This window comes from Symphodus melops (genome assembly GCF_947650265.1).
Source record: "Symphodus melops genome assembly, chromosome: 11".
NCBI classification, from domain to species: domain Eukaryota; kingdom Metazoa; phylum Chordata; class Actinopteri; order Labriformes; family Labridae; genus Symphodus; species Symphodus melops.
In genome coordinates, this window is record NC_136701.1 from 22,709,699 (window position 1) to 22,728,667 (window position 18,969).

The 18,969-nt window shown below is 42.2% G+C and overlaps 1 protein-coding gene across 2 annotated transcripts; it reads left to right on the forward strand.

Annotated features, from left to right (window-relative positions):
• The first annotated feature begins 290 nt into the window (after positions 1-290).
• LOC306831613 (E3 ubiquitin-protein ligase CBL-like) lies at positions 291-18,934 on the forward strand. 2 transcript variants are annotated; one of them, XM_079355795.1, is made up of 15 exons: positions 291-881; positions 5,642-5,889; positions 8,464-8,610; positions 8,924-9,080; positions 9,782-9,903; positions 10,142-10,279; positions 11,079-11,166; positions 11,459-11,590; positions 11,932-12,141; positions 12,330-12,440; positions 12,803-13,095; positions 13,320-13,487; positions 14,061-14,167; positions 14,507-14,698; positions 15,281-18,934. In XM_079355795.1, exons 1-15 carry the CDS (start codon positions 738-740, stop codon positions 15,637-15,639), a joined length of 2,616 nt encoding a protein of 871 aa, XP_079211921.1. In that variant the 5' UTR covers positions 291-737; the 3' UTR covers positions 15,640-18,934. The 2 variants fall into 2 exon arrangements, with proteins under 2 accessions (XP_079211921.1, XP_079211922.1); XM_079355796.1 differs by having other exon boundaries at positions 14,064-14,167.
• Positions 18,935-18,969: the final 35 nt, after the last annotated feature.

Here is an 18,969-nt window from a genome sequence, read left to right on the forward strand (position 1 = left end):
TATTGATTCTCTATCATTTCACTACACAATTTACAGATAACCAAGATTTAATTGTAGAATGTTATTTTCAGGCAAGGGAAGTTCAAGTGTTTACAGTGTTAGAACAGCAAAGCAGGATAGCAGAAGAATATCACATAGTGCAAAATTAAATTGGATTAAAAAAAAAAGAATAAAAAAAGGCTTTAAAAATAGTTAAAAGAGCCAGTAACTTCAAGATGCTATTCACAATTCAGCAATAGGGCCATTTAAAAAGTGCATTGAATGTACTTCCCAGTTTATTGACCCGACTTTTATTTTGAAGGAGTCAGGCGGACATCCTTGTTTACTCTGTCTCCTGCAGCTTCTTGTAACCTGTTTGTTGATCGCTCTCTGAGGCTTATTAACACCCCGACTTTATTATAAGCCGGGTTTGATTTCTCAGGGGTGTTGAACTTTTTCGTTGTAGGGGAAAAGATAGCCGGATATCAGACAGCAGACACGACAACATAACGTGAAATGTCAGCGGCTTTAATCAGGCGACGGACTCACACACACAGAGAGGCTTTTCAAATGTAGCTCGTTAGCTAGCTTCGTACACAGCTCTGCTTTTTGTTCTCCTCTGCATGAGAAATTAGCACCAGTGTTGAGTACAGAGAACAGAAAACACAGAGGTTGTTTGGTGGAGAAAAACGCGTCAAGAACAATTTGTGGTCGTCAACCTCAGCCCCGGGGCGAACCCCCGGCCGCCGACCGAATTAATGGCCGGAAATCCGAGGAGGGGCGCCGGTCTCATCGGCTTGATGAAGGACGCCTTTCAGCCCCACCAGCAGCCTCTCCAGCCTCACCAACCTGCAGTGGTCGATAAGAAAATGGTGGAGAAATGCTGGAAACTCATGGATAAGGTAATGATGACAGTGTTAGTAGAGGTTAAAAAGAAAACAAAAGAGTTAAAAATAGAAAGAAACGGAACTGAAAAATGTGATATTTCAGTTTTGTGCGTTATCAGCTGCTTCCACAGAAAATGATCCACTCACACTTCCCTTTCTTTTTCTGAATCTTTATAGGAAACACACTTGTTTTTAATTGACTTTTAACTCAGCATTCATAATGCTTATTGTTATGATGATCGATTTTAAACTTTATTATGATTCTATAAAATCTGTTTCGATGCTATTGCCATGGCAACATACATTCAACTAAGGCCTTAACTAATCCCCCCCCCCCCAAAAAAAGAAAAGAAAAACAACCTAACAAACTCTTCCACACACTGTCAAAGACACTAAAGTACAAAATGTATGTTTTTCTACATTTTAAACTCTTTGGGTTGAAAATATAACCAAAGCACTAAAGTTTTGTTGTTTGTTTAAGTTTCTGTACTTTTTTGTTAGCACCGATAACAAAATATCCAACATGATGACAACCATCTGCCCACATAGATTTAACACTCACTTTGAATTAATTATGTATTTAGTCTCCTCCTTGCAGTTCCTTGTTCTATATTGAGCTGAGCGATGATTCTCTTTAATATCAATTTGTGTAACGAAGCTACATATTCAGGTGTTTGACCATTTCTTTTTGCAAATTTCATGCAACAACCTGTTGAAAGACCTTTATTTTATTTTTTACAGGTAAACGGTTTATATAATGTGTGAGTAGTACTTTATTATTATTTTAATTTGTCATTTGAAAAGTCTCCCGTCGGTGCGACTTTCCAGCTGCTGTAAAAATGTGAATTTCCGTCCAATTGGACACCTTTAATTTGATTTAGGCTTTTCAAAGAGTTGCTATTAAAATCTTTTTTTGTTTTCTTGCATTTATATCCACATTAAGTGGTGGAGATGTCTTGAAGAAATGAAATGTGCAGTGTGAAGGTGTCCCTGATGCGTCCGCCAATTAGGGCAATTTATCTTAAAAGAGGTCACAGTTTTGCTGATCTGTTGATCGTGCTTGATGTTTCCCGGAGAACGACACCATATTTTTGGTGTTAGATCAAAAGAGAATTGGTGTGCTTTGTGGAATCAGGCTACGTTTCTTTTTGCTCCTTGCTGACTGTCACTTTGGTTTTTATCTCTTGTGCGATCTTAACCGAGCCAAGACAGGAGCTCACAGAAAGTCGAGGGAGACTAGAAGACGAGCGTTTTTCACAAAAGATGAATAGAGGGGTGCTGGAGGAAGAAGAGAGACGCACATCTGATAAGGCAGTGCAAGAATAACGTTGCATGCCTGTGCAGCGTGCTGTGCAAAGAGGCGGCTGTGTTGCCTTGTTCACACCTAACCGTGTAATGTTTTCTCATGTCACATGTTGCTGACTGATCCTATTTGATGACATTTTGACGCTCTAGTCACAAGAGCTGTTTGATAACACTTCAAGTCTTTATGGCTTTGCAGTGAAGTTGTATAAAGATAACATCATTTAAAAGTTGCTGACTGTGCAGTTATATGATTTTGATTATTGTGAGAAATGTAGCGTCATGTGAGCCAAACATTTCTTTGTTTCCATTTTTTCCCCATTAATTCATTAAGTTTTTGCTCATTGTAGCATAAATATGATCTTGTTCCTGCTAATGTAGCTACATCTTCAAACTTGGCCACTTCCCACGCTGCCCATTGAGTATAAACTAAAGTTGTTCTTCGTTATAAAAGTTGTTATGAGTGTCAGTAGTGAAGCAGAGCAAACATTAAAGTTCACAATCTGTCACTCACAGTTTATTTTTACCACTGTGCATTGCTGTATAAAAAAAACACACTCTCATCCTTCCTGTTTTTATGAAAGTCCCCAACACACGTCAGTGAAGTGAACAGAACATGGCAGCTCTCAGAGGGAGATAAAAAGTACAGTTTTATTATAACTGATGGAAATGATGTCAATGGTAAATGGACTTGGGCTTGTTTTACTCAAAGCGCAGCAGGTCACACCTCTTCTCACACTGATGGTAGAGGCTGCTGTGTAAAGACACCATCAGAAGTAACTAATCCCATTCATGCACATACATACCACGATGACGAAGGAGCACGAGCATCTCGGGGTTATGCGTCTTGCCCAAGGGCACATCAGACGTGTGGCTGCAGGAGCTGGGAATCGAACCTCTCTCCTTCCAGTTGAGAGGAACCAACCGACTCCACCAACTGAGCCACAAAATAAGACTCAACTTGTCAGCTTTAAGGATGCTAGTGTCTATGAGTCCTTGAGAGGAGAGTTTAGTTTAATTGTCACAGAGTTCGTCTGATTTTTGTTGACCTTTTGACCTTTCCCACCGAGCCATCACTGGGATCCTAATTTAGCCACAATAGCTCATAATCTATTTGGTGGATTACCATGAAAATTTGTAAGCAAGAATAAGCTCCAAAGGAGATAATCGCGTTTTGGATTCAAATGACCTCGTATCATTTCATCAACAGAACTCTAAACGTGTAACAACACAGATGTCATGAGCTAATCCCAAACAACGGACATATTTTAAAGGCTCAGTATAAGCTTGAATAAAGCAGATCAAAATCCGATCCTCAGATGAATCCCTGTGTCCGGCCTCGGGACTCGCAGACTGATCCTGCGTGCGTTTGAGTGGTGTCCTCAGTGAAGTGTGTACTCTGATGATTGTATTCATATCAGCTCTGAAAGGCCATGAGGCTGCTATGCTAAAAAAAGCAGCTGCTGATAGGATAGACTTCAATAAGAGATTAAATGAGTGTTTATTACATCTAACGCCTTTACCTTGTTGTGTTTCTACACTCAAAGTCCTTCTTTAAGTGGGGTATTGGAATAACGACAATGACACAATCCACATTTCTACACTTCCTAATCTCTTCCACACGTCCGCAGTGTGAGACTGAAGTCGGCTTTTTATAGATAAGATATTTTTAAGATATTTAGAATCGTAATTCGTAACCATGAAGATGTTTGTCGACCTGCAAGTTCATTTAGATCTGTTGCTTTTCCAGAGTAGAACAATGGAGGTCACCTTTATGCTAACGGGCTTACGGGCACTTTAGTGCGACAGGGGATAGAGTAGGAAATGAGAAGGAGATTGGGGGAGTGACAGAAACTACAGGTCGGATTTGAAACCCGGGCCGCCCCCCTTTAGAGGACTACGACCTCCGCATGTTGTCTCGCTGTGCTCTATCTACGACCCGGATCCTGCTGCTGTTTTAATGGATTTCATAGACTGGTGCAAGTCTCCCTTTTGGACATTAATGGATCCCAGTGCCAACAATCCTTCAGTGATTAATGGAGACGGTCAGGCAGCACAAATATATGTCAGAACTGTTATGGATTAAGAGCTGATTTATTGATAATATTTATTCATTGCTGCTGCCCTTTTTTATCAATTAGTGGTAAGTGTTTATACTGATGTATCCCACATTGATTTCATATTCTTCTGTAGTCTAAATGATGGTTTGTGTGATAATGCTGGCTGTAAAGAAAATGGCCCCTCAGGATCTGTGGGCACGACCTAACCACTAGGCATCTGTACCCATGATTTCACGTCAAAGTCTGGGTGGTGAGCAAAGTTTGAACACAAATGTCCAAAACGGATTCATCCAGACTTTTAGCCCATGTTTCCTGAAATTGTCTGGAGTTTTTGTGTCAAGGGGGCTTCAGACTCTCTCTTTGAGACCTGTTCCCTCTGAGTGTGTGCAGAATAGGGATTGCCCTGCTGTCAAATGATCAAATGCACGAGATGAGCGTGGGTTTGTTCTAATCAAGAGCTGGTATGTTTTTTTCCAATGTAACCTGAGATTTTATCCCTATCTTTTTTTTTAACTGTATTTTAAGCTCTCATGGACTGCATCTCTGATCTGGCTTTAAGGTGGACATGGGATGGGACAATCCACATCTCCACATCTCAATGAATTGTGGGTAATTAAATCAGTGAAGTCTGCATCCTGTTTGGACTTTCTAAGAGTCAGCAGAAAGTCTACTTTAGGGCCCTCGCAGAAGGAATGAATTGTGGGTTTGGAAAATCCTCAGCACTAACAGACATTGTGGGCGTTTCGAGGAAGAGAGTCTGTGTCCAGATATTTGGAATCAGCTTAACTGTACTGAAGTGTGTTGTGTCCACCTCAGTCTATTAGTGTTGCTTTTCCTTAGTGCATGCAGACTCTGCACTTCAAGCTTTTGACTCGATATAAAGCTGTATATTTGAAAAATGATTTGGTTCTGATTCCCAGGTTGTCACAATTCGCTTTAGCTTAGACGATAAAATAGCAAACCACTTCTTCTTCTTCTTCTTCTTCTTGTTTTGACACAAATGGAGTATCTGCTGCAATCAGATGTTGCTCAATAACAACAGTTCTGGGTTTTAGTTCCTTGCAGGTCAAAATCCAACTGTTTGGTTTACTCGGTCTGTTCTCAGCCAAAGATGGTTTTATGAGAGATGAGATGCGTCACTCTGTAACAAAGTTTTACAATGTGTTTTTGACATCCCTTTAAACCTTTCGAGTGATATGTCTTCTTGTTGTTGGTCCCTTCATGTCAATTTTAGGAGGCAACTCTCTCACTAATAATCTAAAATAAACCAGCATTTTAATCTTAAAGCAGACCCTTCATTATTAAGATCTATACGTTAGGACTGATTTCTAGAAAGGGGAAATTAGTTTCGTTGAACACATGGGATTACACTTCAGTATTGACTTGAGGCCTTTCTTTATGTCTCCTATCCAGGTGGTGCGTTTGTGTCAGAACCCCAAGGTGGCTCTGAAGAACAGCCCACCCTACATCCTGGACCTTCTGCCTGACACGTACCAGCACCTACGCACCATCCTGTCGCGATACGAGGGCAAAATGGAGATCCTGGGGGAGAACGAGTATTTCCGTGTGGTCATGGAGAACTTGATCAACAAGACCAAGCAGACCATGAGCCTTTTCAAGGAGGCCAAGGAGAGGATGTTCGAGGAGAACTCCCAGCCGAGGTAGGCGTGGTGTAAACCCTGTAATGATGAAGTGTCATTCCTCCTTGTTGTAAAAGAAGGCTGTCGCAGAAGTTTTCTGAAAAACAGAGAAAGTGTTTGAATACTGACAGAAGTGTTCCAGAGATCCTCGGGCTTTACATTGTTGAAGTTGGCTGATGATCACGATTTTACAAGCCGGCCTTAAGTGGTCATATCGCTGCTCCCTGAAGCTACAGGCAGCACGGTTTTACTGAACTGAATTAATCCGGGATTATGTGATCTGCAGTTCAGAATGATCCCTCAGAATTGGTTGATGAAGGACGAGTATGCCTCTGTAAATTGAAAAGCTCTGCACACCTCCAGTCTGTTTTTGTTTTAAAAGGAAAGTACAAACAATTTAAAGCTAAGAAAGGTTGTGAAAAACCAAACTTAAGAACAAAGCAGCAGAACTCATTCATGCTACGGTGGCCTCGTTTCAAACAGCCATTATTCTTTTTGGCCGACACAAAGTTGGCAGCGACCCACTGACATAATTACAGTGCATGTGTGGGTTTTAAGCAGGTCAGCTAACCACTACATCCAAAGAAAGAAACGGAAAGATTCTGCTCTGTCAGCTTTTTTTTTTTTTTTTTCTTCTCCTACGCGTTTTAGAAAACATTACATGTTAATGTGATGCGGCTGAGAAGGTTCTTCACGCTTTCCATCCTTGTGCTGACACACCGACAGCGCCATTCGTCAAAAGGCGGAGCAGACGTACTCAAACGTCTGATACAGTCCCGATTAAACTGTCGCAATCATGTCCACTTCCTCTCCTTCTCAGAAATCCATTACTAAGCGAAAGTTCCTTCCTCTGTCGCACTCTGATTTGTATCAAGCGTTTCCTCACAGATGCTGCGCATGTATCGCTCTCCTGGGCTTTATGAAGTTCAGACACATCAGCTGAATCATCAGTTACTGAGAATTTTGAATCTATGAAGGAGATTTTCCTAGAAACTCTTAGTGAGTCATTTTGCCTCTTCATTCTTTGAGCGTGAAAATAATAAATAAAACCAGGTGTGTCGTTGAGAGTAAGAACACGGCGTTAACTGGGTGTACGCATTATAGCAGAAGTCCCATGTTATGAGACTTACCATATGCTTTCTGCTACAAATATAAATAATTTTCATGCCCTTCTCCTCCCTCTAAACAGATGATCACTCATGATAATCCATACTTTAGTAAATTCATTTTCTAGTCGGAAACCTTCAGATCCCTTTAGCTGAACAGTCTTAATTCAAATCCCGCGCTGCCAAAAACGTTCGGCCCTTACTTCTGTAAATAAGAGCAGACAAGTCGGTGTGTGTGCATGTAGAGATTCTCTCTCCACTCACCAGACCTGCTTGATACGAGAAACAGAAACAACGTGCATGTTGTGGTCATTATTGTGGGTTAAAGTTGAATGTGTTGAGCATTACTGATGTTTGAAACGTGTTTCACCTGAATCCAAACAATCCAAATCCACCATTTACTGCTTCAAAGTGTCGTGAAAGCACGGCCATCATAAAACGGCTCAAATGATTCTGAAAGCATTGCTCGTTTATGTGAATTATTAATTTATCTTGTGATGATGAGGCTGAATCTGTTTCTCGTGCCTGTGCTCATATTGTGACAGTCGTGAAATTAGGATTTATTGTACGTCTCTCAAATTTAAAGGGAAAGTGAAAAAAAAATAGTCTGGCCGTGTTGACAAAAGTGGAAGTTCTGTCGATGTCTTGTTTTTTCACCAGCATTCAGAAAACCAGAAATATTCAGTCAGCAGGGACATTAATGCTGACGTGTATCGAGCTGGTCAGCAAATATTAAGATTCATCTTGGAAAAAATATTCCTTATGTGCAGGCGAGATAGTAATGATATGAATGAGCTCAAAAGGTTTTTCTCTTCAACATTTTAGACTTAACAAACTGTGAAGAAGTTTTTTTATTGTGTCCGAGTTTAAACATGAAACCGTCAGAGTCCTGTGTTGAAATAAGATTAGACATGAATACATTTGTAAACTGCTTTCAGTCTGCAGAGTGTAAAGACCCAGCTCTCTGTCACGAACGCCTCCACTCATGATGTGATGATATCAACGAGGACAACGATGGTGGCATCAAGGATGTTGTCGATGTGGCTCAGAATATTCATGATCATGACATCAAATGGCGGCTTCAGATGTTGTTGATATTACAACGATTAAAAGATCTACTTGCAGTGACTCTCAGATGGACAAAAGTGTCTCCTCAGTGAAACTGATTGATTGATAAAGAAGCCACATTAAAGAGAAACCTAAAACAGAAACGTTAGCAGGGATGAATAAATGCTTGGTAGCAGAGAAAAGAGCATGAACAGGAACCGACCTGAATTAAATGTATTTAGTTTGTGTGAGAGTATTTTGTTCAGTGACCTTTGAGAGCTGTGCGTCAGGTTTGTGGAGTCCTGGGTGAGCGAATAGTGAACATTCACTTTAATTCAATTCAATGATACTGACACGTTAGTTTACAGCTTGTAATCTTTCAGATCAAATATGAAGTCCGGGTTTCACTAACTTGTCTTCGTGTCTCTGTCGTGTCACTCAGGCGAAACCTCACCAAGCTGTCTCTGATCTTCAGCCACATGCTCGCAGAGCTCAAAGCCATCTTCCCCAACGGCTTGTTTCAGGGCGACAACTTCAGGATCACCAAAGCTGATGCGGCAGAATTTTGGAGACGGTCATTCGGGGACAAGTGAGTCAAATATGACAAAATGTGTCAGAAGAGGAACATGTGACAGGTGTTTGCTTGCTGACCGAACTCTGACGTTTAGTGTCTGTGGTTTAATGATTCGGTTTTAAAGTTTCTCTCTCATGTTGTTTTATTAGAAGTCATACAAACCGTCCTTTCACGTATATTCAGTTTGATATCAGAGTTTTGATTCTGAGCTGAATTATTGGTGCAGCTTCTTTTTCAATTCAAATATCAATACTTAGTCAGGTGACCGTATACTGCCCAGCACGACGACGTGTGGTATTCAAACTTAACTGTGTCCCCTGCTCTGTAGGACCATAGTGCCATGGAGGACATTTCGTCAAGCTCTCCACGAGTTTCACCCAATCAGCTCGGGCCTGGAGGCCATGGCTCTCAAGTCCACCATCGACCTCACCTGCAACGACTACATCTCTGTGTTTGAGTTTGACATCTTCACCAGGCTCTTCCAGGTACGGCTCGGAGCCGCAGTGCACCCTGTTGATAACATTGTTCAAAGATTCAAGACACAAAATCAGAATGACAGTTCACTTAAAAGCGGTAATATTTACAGTTTTAGGAGTTTCGTGTTTTTCTGTTTGCTGTCAGGATTAGATGTGTTTTAAAGTTCATGCTGCACGTCTGGTAAAGTTCATGCATGTTCAAGTAACATGCAGTTAGATCTGACAGGGTCAGCTCTGTCTTTCACTCATCTTTGAATGACTGTAGCAGAGGTTTTGTTCTGTTAATGGCTGATTAAAGCGACCCTGAATAATTTCATTTTCAACATCTTGTTTGTATCCCGTTGAATGCGTCTTCCTCAAAACAGTATTTTTAGATCTGTTTTTTTTATTTTTATTGTCGTCTTCTTCCTGCCGGCCTTCGCTGGCACATTCCTGTATCTGTCTGACATGAAACCATAGCTGTCATTATGTGGAGAAATGCCAAACCGTTGTCAGGAATGAATAGTGGATTCTCTGTAGTGCCACTAGTTTGTATCTCACGAAGACGTGTGTGTGTGTGTGTGTGTGTGTGTGTGTGTGTGTGTGTGTGTGTGTGTGTGTGTGTGTGTGTGTGTGTGTGTGTGTGTGTGTGTGTGTGTGTGTGTGTGTGTGTGTGTGTGTGTGTGTGTGTCTGTGTCTGTGTCTGTGTCTGTGTCTGTGTGTCTGTGTAGCCGTGGTCGTCTTTGTTAAGGAACTGGAACAGTCTGGCAGTCACACATCCGGGTTACATGGCTTTCCTAACCTACGACGAGGTCAAGGCTCGACTCCACAGGTTCATCCACAAACCTGGCAGGTGAGACACTGACGAGCCCTGAGAATGAACCAAACATAATTATTATTCATTTTTAAGATACATCAGCAAGATGCATCACTACAGTGATCTCACACCATTTAAAAAAAAAAAAGATGTTTCCTTTCGATTCTCAAGTTTTGGATGAATCCTACCAGGCACATGTGGAGACTCCAGAAAGCATGAAACACCTCGTGGAAATAAAAAAGCTTGTTTGTTGATTCTGTTTTCTCCCTCTCAGCTACATCTTCAGGCTGAGCTGCACTCGGCTTGGCCAGTGGGCGATCGGCTACGTGACAGCTGATGGGAACATCCTGCAGACCATCCCCCATAACAAACCACTCTTCCAAGCACTCATTGATGGATACAGAGAGGGATTGTGAGTCCCACTACAACACAGTGTCAAAGCACTGGTTTATACATTTGGGGAGACATTATGTCATTCATTCCTCTGTGGAAGGGTTTAAAAGATGAGAGATGACTGAATCTCAGCTCAGAAGAGCTCTTAGTGGTCGACATATTAACAATATTATTGTGTTTTACTGCGTTAATAATGCAGTTACATATACAGTACTAAAGGTATTTACCCCTAACATACAGAACAAAGACTTAAAAACAAGCCAAACTTCAAAATTAACTCACAAAAAAAGGCCCTTTTTTTTTTTTTTTAAAGCTCTTTGGAAAAGGAAACTGTCAGTGGAGCTGCAGTCTGTGCTCCATCAAGAGTCAGACTGATGTACAAAGCCTTCGTCTGTCTGATGGAAGACAGTCTTCAACCCCAGAGCCCGTCTTTGTAACATCCAGATTAATTAGACTAATTGACTGCTAACTCCTGTTTTTATCCACTTCTGCCCCTCTCTGAACGAGCCCTCTGTGCGTCTGGGACCGGCATACCTCGTCGTCTCAGTTGTGTCTTTAAGACTTTCACTCAGTCAGAGAAAATAGAAATGTGCGTCCGTCCATTCTGTTGTAAAATAAAGAGAGGCTGCTGCTCTAATCCGAAATAAAACCAAGTTGTGATAAACTCATGGAATCCTAAAATCCACTGCAGTTTCTTTCGACTAAACCGAGTTAGACCTCACTCAGTTTCTTCCTATTTCTTTTGTTTGTTTGGTTTCACGATGTGTATTACTTCCTAATGCTTACCTGTTTGTGTGTGTGTTTTTCTTTTTTTTTAGCTATCTGTTCCCGGACGGCCGCGCACAGAACCCAGACCTCACTGGGCTTTGTGAACCTTCTCCACAGGACCACATCAAAGTTACTCAGGTTTGGTCGAGTTTGATTCTCATGTGCCAAACTGCTCCGGCCCTTCATCCCTTTTCTTTTGCCTCAGGAAGCTGTTATTGTTGCTGCACATTGCACGTGGACATTAAATGTTAGATTCAGGAAATTAAAAATGTTGTTGCCTGACTGAAGTAGACTTAGAAACAAACTAGGAAAAAAATAAATAAGTCGATAAATCATGAATTCATAACGTCTCATCCTTCAGGATTGAGTACATCTTGACCATTATGATCGTAGTATATAAACAAGCCGTGCTCCTCTCTCCCCCCTACAGGAGCAGTATGAGCTGTACTGTGAGATGGGCTCCACTTTCCAGCTCTGTAAGATCTGTGCAGAGAACGACAAGGACGTGAAGATCGAGCCCTGCAGACACCTGATGTGCACGTCCTGTCTGACAGCCTGGCAGGTGAGATAACCCTGACAGTCACAGTTTGACTTCCTGTTGTTAACATCTGTTTAAATGACGCTTTGGGGTTTCAGTCATACGTTTGCAGCTGAAAAAAATTTCCCCTGTTTTGCATTTTCTCTCGTCTTATTTTGAAGCTTCACCGTTTCCTGTAAAAACGTCCTTTCTGAATTTTATGTAAAAGCAAGATTTCTCCTGTTTAATTTAATAAATAAGAATCAGAAACATTAACATTGATCAGTGTGCTGATCAATGCTGATCATAGTGTTTTATTAAGGTATTTTTTCACTGTTTGTGTCTCTAAAGAAGGCTTCTCATTAAAAACTTTGTGTCTGGATCAGGAATCGGAGGGTCAGGGCTGCCCATTTTGCCGCTGCGAGATTAAAGGCACAGAGCCCATCGTCGTGGACCCCTTCCACCCAAAGGCCAGCGGGGCTTCCTTTGCTGGTTTCCAGGGGTCCAGCAGGGCAGAAGCTGTTGGAAATGATGAGGAGGAGGACGATCGTCTGGAGGACCAGCACCTTGTCATGAGCAGGCTGGCTTGCAGCAAGGTAAGATGGCTACTTGTAATGGGTTGAAATGTTTCCCTTTTCCTTTGACTGAATAGGCCGCTGCACGTCTGTGTCACTTTATTGATTTATTATTGATACTGGCTTCTATGATTTGTGTGAGCTAAGATTACAGAAGAACACTTTAACGCTCAATCGCTGAATGTAAATGTGTGTGTGCACACGTGCAGGTAGAACGACCAGCTTCTCCAGTGTCTCAGTTACCTCCGGTGCCTCCCCGACTCGACCTCCTGAGACCCTCCAGCTCGCACAGCATACAGAGTCCGGGAGCCACACCCAAGGTAAGAAACAGCTTTCAAACACAGGGGTCGATGGTTCGTCTTCTCCTCTTTGATAACTCATTTAATGTATGCACAAGCGCACGTGTGGACAAATGGAGACATATATTCAGCAGACTGGCAGACAATAGGAAAGATTAGTTTTTTTTATGCTCAGGTATTCTAATGAATTAAAGCTAGATGGATTAAAACTCTTGTTCTTACAGATGTCATAAATTATTCAACCCAGTAATCCTTGTAACAGTGCGCTCACATGTCCTTTAAGATATCCTTCTTTTGATTTTGCATTTCAACAACTCTTGCAGACGAGACTTAATCTGAAGCGATGTTGATGGTTACAGGACTTTCTTTCTTCCTCTGCACAGATTTCAGCCACTCACAGAGACAAGCCTCTACCTCTGCCTCCATCCCTGAGAGAGCTGCCCCCTCCTCCCCCTCCCGAGCGCCCCTCGCTGCTCGGCCAGGACTCCAGACTCCAGAGGAGACCCCTGCCCTCCACCCCCGACCAGCCCGCCTGGGCCGCCAACTACATGGTGCCCCGCCCGGTATCCAAGAGCGCCCTGTCGGCCCTGTCCCCCATCGCTCAGAGCAACGGGACCAACGGAGAGGGAATCAAACCCCAGGCAGCCACGAACGCCGTCTACTGCCTGGCTGCAAGGTACAAAGCTCTGCTGCTGAGATATTAGTAACAACACGTTGAGACGAGCTCCATTACAGAAGTCCCACTGAAACACAACATATGGTGTAATGTTGTGTTTACATGATGGTACAACACAGACACTGGCATAAAAAAAAGGAACAAGGGTGTCGGAAAATAGAGTCAAATCACAACTAGAAAAGGAAGTCGAGAACATCCCAGCATGCTTTGTGTTGTCTGCGCAGGTCTCTGCCGACGACAGCCATATCGAGCGCCGAGAGGCCGTCGTCTGACTGTGAGGAGAATGAGTACATGAGTCCCACCTCCCTTCCTGCCTCTGGTGCTCCCTGGGTCATAGCTGGATCCTCGGTGCCCCCGCCCCCGGTGCAGGCGAACCACAGCAACGACGTCAGGTAAACAGGAGAACCACAAGTAAAGGAATGGGTCAAAGGGAGGAAACATGTTTAGTACACGTGTCATTTTACCTGAGTAAGTTGATATCTTTGAAGCAAAGGAATTCTAACGCTGACATCTGCACAGATATAATTAAATAATTTTCAGTAGTCGTGCTGATAACTGTCCTGTGCTGCACTCTAATGCTGGAGCAGAATTCAAGCAGCAACAGTTGTTTTTCTGTCCACCAGAGGGCGCTGCAGCCTCAGGTTTGTTTCACCATGGATATGTACACAAAGTCAGTGTCTTATTTGCATTAGCTTCAGTTTCCTTTGAATTACCCGAGAAGGTGAAAAACAGCAATTTGGGACAAGAGGGAATCAATTTATTCAGCCTGTTGCTTTACTGAAGACGACAAAGTCGTTGAATGGATTTAAAGTGTTCAAACAGCAGAAGAAGAATGAACAGAAATGTTTCTGTGAGCTGCATCTATTTTCATGTGACCTTTAAAAAGGCAGGAGGAGGAGCCAGCAATGTGTTTGTACACAACTAATCAAGCTCAAATGTTTCCCATGTGATGATTTCTGTCCCAGCAGTGAGGTGGTCGAGAGTGACTCTGAGGATCCACAAGTGTACGAGTCGATGTGTAATATTCAGTCCCAGGCGGGTTCTTCTGAGTCGCCACAGACGTCTGAAATCGGTAACTTTACTTTTACTTTGGTAAAATTAACTTGATTACGTTTTTGAATAAGTACTCTGATATGACAAGGACATTTTTAAAAATGAAACGTTTGGAAAATATTACTAAAAAATGTACAAATACAATTCTGAAATGTTCCCTGAGAATTTTCATAAACTTTAACAAGAATTATTCCGGTGAACTTTTTGAAAATTTTACCTGTGACCTGTCGAAAGCTTTCAGGAATTTTCACCAGGATTTTATCAAGCTTTTGCTAATAATCCTGAGTGCTCACGATATGGCAGTGATCTGTTTAGTGTTTTATAACTGTTCTTCACAACCATGATGTGTGTTTTTCAGAACCTCCTCAGCATTCGGCTGCGGCGTCCCAGGACAAACAGGAAGAGAGCAGCGAGGAGGACATTTATGAGTACGACTATCCCCGGCCTGTAGTTCCTCCCGCCCCCACCAGGAGAGCCATGTCAGAGATCAGCGGCCCCTCTGCTGCCTTCAATCTCAGCACTCTCAGCCTGGACGGCCCAGTAGAAGCCAGTACGTATTTCTACTATTTGTTACGCAGTGTTCTGTAACGTCGGCTGTCTCCAGGTAGAGAGCTCTCTTTAACTGGAAGGGCTCGTGTTGTTTACCTGCTAGCTCAGGCTCTTAGTGAATAACTACGTCTGTCCTTCACTTGTTTTCAGCTGATAAAGCTGCTGGAGACAAACAACGTGTTGATGTATTTAGCTTTGATGAAATTACTGTAGGAAAGTTTTTTTTGTTTTTTTTTCTCCACTTGTTTCAACAGATCCGTCTTTTAAAAAGATCCAAGAGGACAAACATTTGATCAAGCTGCCTTTGAAGCATTTTTAATCATTTGACGAGATGATATGACAAGATAGATGAATTCAAGAGAGTTAACAATAAATAGAAAAAAATGCAGTTTGATTTAAAAAAATAATAAAAAAAAGTCCATGTGTAGTTATGACTAACCTATCCAATCACATAAGGGTTTATATGATGGTAAAATCCTGGTTTTAGAGATGTTTTGGGGGTTTTCTGGATCAGGATCAGGATCCTCTCCCGGCCTACCTGCAGTACTTTGACTGCTGTGTACTTTCATCTGTGTGTTTCCAGGTATGTTTGCAGCAGGTGTAGAACCTGAACGCCCCCCTAAACCTCTCCCACGGCGAGCCAACTCTGACCGTCGGCCTCGGCCTGCCAACCGGGATTTTTCCTCCCCGTTACCAGACCTCCCTCTTCCCTCTTCATCCTCCTCTGCGTCCCCGACTCCTCCCGCTCCTCCTGCTCCTCCTGCTCCTCCTCCAGCTGGAAGCCTGGCTCTGAACGGCGAGATTGAGTGCCTGGTGTCCCAGGGCTACTCCATCCAGGACATCCAGAAAGCCCTGATGATCGCCCAGAACAACCTGGAGACGGCCAAGAACATCCTGCGCGAATTTGTCTCCATCCCCTCGACGGCGCACATCGCCACATAGTTGCTCCAGGCTTGCCCCCTTTCGTCTCTGTCTGTCTCCACTCTGTGCCATTAGAACGGATAAAGCATTTACCAAGCACTTTCCTGCAGGTCCACCGGGCTCTCCTCTGAGGAGAAACGCTGCGTTCAGGTCGTGTCAGAGGACACAGAAAAAATTGTTTACTTCTAAATCATCCGCAACTTCTGGTCTTTGAAATACTGATAAATTAAGTGCAACAGGTATTTCTTCCTTTTCTGTCAGAAAGTATTATTTGGATTGTCCTGGATACGTAACATGAAAGGAAAGCGTCCAACTCTCGTTTACTCGTCATTGTCGATACAAGTTTTTTTGCTTTCAAGAATTGTGAGGCCTCGTGGACACAAATCTTTTATCTGTTATTTTAATAAAGGAGCTCCTCAGACGAGGCTGAAATATCCGATATGACCTGAACGCAGCACAGATGAAGAATTAAAGCCTTGTAATGTGAGCTCTCTGTAGCCGAGCTTTGACCCTGTTGTACTCTGCTGAGGTCCACTGGTCTTATGGCGGTGTTTCCCCTCAGTCTCAGTATGTGTGCTTTTTCTCATTAAGCTAAATGTTAAAGCTACGGTGATTCGATCAGCAGAGGGATCGTGTTGTTTCTGGGTTTTTTTTAAAAACTCGTCCCGCTGCTGGCAGCCATTCAGTTTGGTGCTTTACAGGCTTCTCGGCAAAATGTGGCGTACGAAACAAATATGTAGCGACGCCAGTTTTGGTCTGACGTAAGTGATTTTCCTCGGTGGCGTGCGTGTGTGCTCATGCTGGTGAATGTGAATGTTCAGTCGCAGTGCAGTATCGCAGGGCTTCACGTCGTACCCGTCACTGTGGCTCGCTGTGTTTTTGATAGTTTTTTGAAAAGTCGCACGTGACTCCATATTTCCAGACCGATGACGGTTCTGTGATGAAATAACAAGTGTAACGTCGAAGTACTCTCACGAGGTGTTGTGCTGTGTGTAGTACTAACAAACGGCTGAATTGTCAGGAGTTTATTTTCTCGTTTAATTCCATGATTGCCTGTCGTCGCTCCTGGAGGTCTGACTCTGAAAGCTACTCGAAAGCTTCTTCCCGTTTTCTCTCTCAAAAACAAAAAGACTGCAGCAGGTTCAGGAACAAAGTTACTGGGAAATCAGCTTTAGGTTTCAGACCTCAAACCAGAGGGTGGAGTGTGTGTTTTTTTTTTTTTTCTTCTTCTGTGGATTCAGGGATGAATGTAATGAATGAATAGATGTTCAAAGACACACAGGGATGGATTTATAATGATTGCTAACTTATGACTCGTTCTTAACAGAAACACTCCAAGGATCAGATTCACACAAAACACTCAGATTTTATTCCTTTTTTTTTTTTTTCTTTGTTTGTTTTGTTTTTGCGACCTTCCTCTCTGCCTCATCCTTTCAGACTCCGGAGATGTCAAGTGGAAAATAATCCTCCAAGCGTCCAACATTTATGGTTACCGTGATAAGATTTATTGAAAGGATAGATAAATGATTTATTGTTTTCCTTAAAATCAGTCTGGTTCATGTCTGCATGTCTGGTTTGTTTTTGTCTTTTACTTTCACAGAAAATGTTGAATGTCTAGTTCCAGTTTGTTAAAGGACAAAAACTGACTTTTTTTTTTAATTACAATTTTTATTTGACCATAATTCAAAAAATTTCCAGCTGATTTTGAAGAAAATTAATCCTCTTCATGACATACTTACACGTACTTACACTTCCACACGTGGGCTCCGATTCGTCCTCCAGCGTCGACGTGAGCTTTGATCTTTTTAGTTCAGAGCAAAAAGCATCAACAACTTAAAAAACGATCGCATTGATCAGCACAAATTTCAGAGCGTCCTCTCTAATATAAACCCCAACCACTGGTTCATAAGCACGCTCGGAGCAAAGATGAAAAGATGTGTGAGTCATGAGCAGAGTGGGGGGTCTGATCAGAGTCCTGAATACAAATAGAGAGAAGCTGCGCCCAGCGTCTGAGCGAAAGTGTTTGAGTTTGGAAATAGTTCCAGAAACAAGAAGAGATTTGAACACTTCCTCTTTTACATCCAAACATCTGTCAAGTATCCTGTTTGAGTGCAATTTCTTAAAACCGCCACTTTTTACTCCTGCAGTAACACGTCAACGTGCCTTTTTTGTCAAACACGACCTGCACACGATAGCAGACAAACCAAAGCTCCACACATTCACTCTTGAAACGTACGAAGAAAAAAAACACAGTTTGTGGTTGTTATTGGAGCTCGTTCAGAAAGTTCATTAATACACGCCAGATCTTTTAAAACGTTTCCATCGACATATTGTCGACCGCGGTTCAAAAAGTAAACTTCACTCTGTTGGACAAATGCAGAAACTGCGACTTTTTAAATGTCTTCAGTAAGAAAATGTTTCCGTCTTGCGAAAGCAAAAATGACGACATTTTACTACAGTTTTAAATGATTTCCTCAAATTAAGTGGTACTATTTATTTCTGTCGGACACAATTTGTTAATGACCAGGTTTCTCCAGCGTTAAACAAAATGTTGAGAGCAGTGTGTGAATGTCGATGTACTGTTGTGTTCCCCCACCTCTGCACGCAGTGATCATCTCATTAGTTCAAAGATTACTCTCATTAAAATGTGTATTTTACTTTTTAATCTATTTGTGTTGTTTAAACTCTTCTTATATAAACAGCTATTGAACCGAGTAGTGAAGAGAAATGCCTTATGTAAGGGGAGTCATCCGGCTGTGACTGAGAGATTTTCAAAAGCTGCAGATAAATAATCCTCTCACCTCCTGAATCCTAACGCGGGTTTTGTGGAACTGCTTGATACCTCGTCAGGCTGTGATAACACAGATTTCTTCTCACAGCGGGTTTCTCCGTCGAGAAACGGTGGACTGGTCGTGTGTGAAACGAGCATGAATTAAATTAAAGGATCCCGTTTGTCCCTTCTGACAAACTGACGTCACGCCACTTCAGACTTACAGGCTTCTTGACCTGCGTGAAAAAACACTCGAGTCGAAACACTGCCAGAGGCTCGGCTGTCTAACACAAACACACTCGTATACACACTTTCTACAGAGTCACTGGGTAAACTCAGCCGGTGTACGATGAGTGTGCTCTAATTATTGTAACTCGCCTTTACAAGAACTTGCCTACTAAAAAAGTTGTCTTCTTCATTGCTTTTTTGTTGCTTGTGTAAATATGATTTTATTTATTGTCTTTTTAATATCCTCATTATTTGTTTTGTTGCCATGTTGTCATGCCTAAGCCATTAAGATTTTTAATTAAACAGTATTTTCTTTAACATTTGATCTGCGTGGTTTGTCCACTTTTCAGGAA

Bases quoted from the DNA above. Each gene is read 5' to 3' on its own strand.
- LOC306831613 (XM_079355795.1), top strand. From the start codon at position 738: ATGGCCGGAAATCCGAGGAGGGGCGCCGGTCTCATCGGCTTGATGAAG. The intron at 5,890-8,463 runs GTAGGCGTGGTG...CGTGTCACTCAG, and splicing joins GAGGAGAACTCCCAGCCGAG to GCGAAACCTCACCAAGCTGT. The intron at 9,081-9,781 runs GTACGGCTCGGA...GTGTCTGTGTAG, and splicing joins TCTTCACCAGGCTCTTCCAG to CCGTGGTCGTCTTTGTTAAG.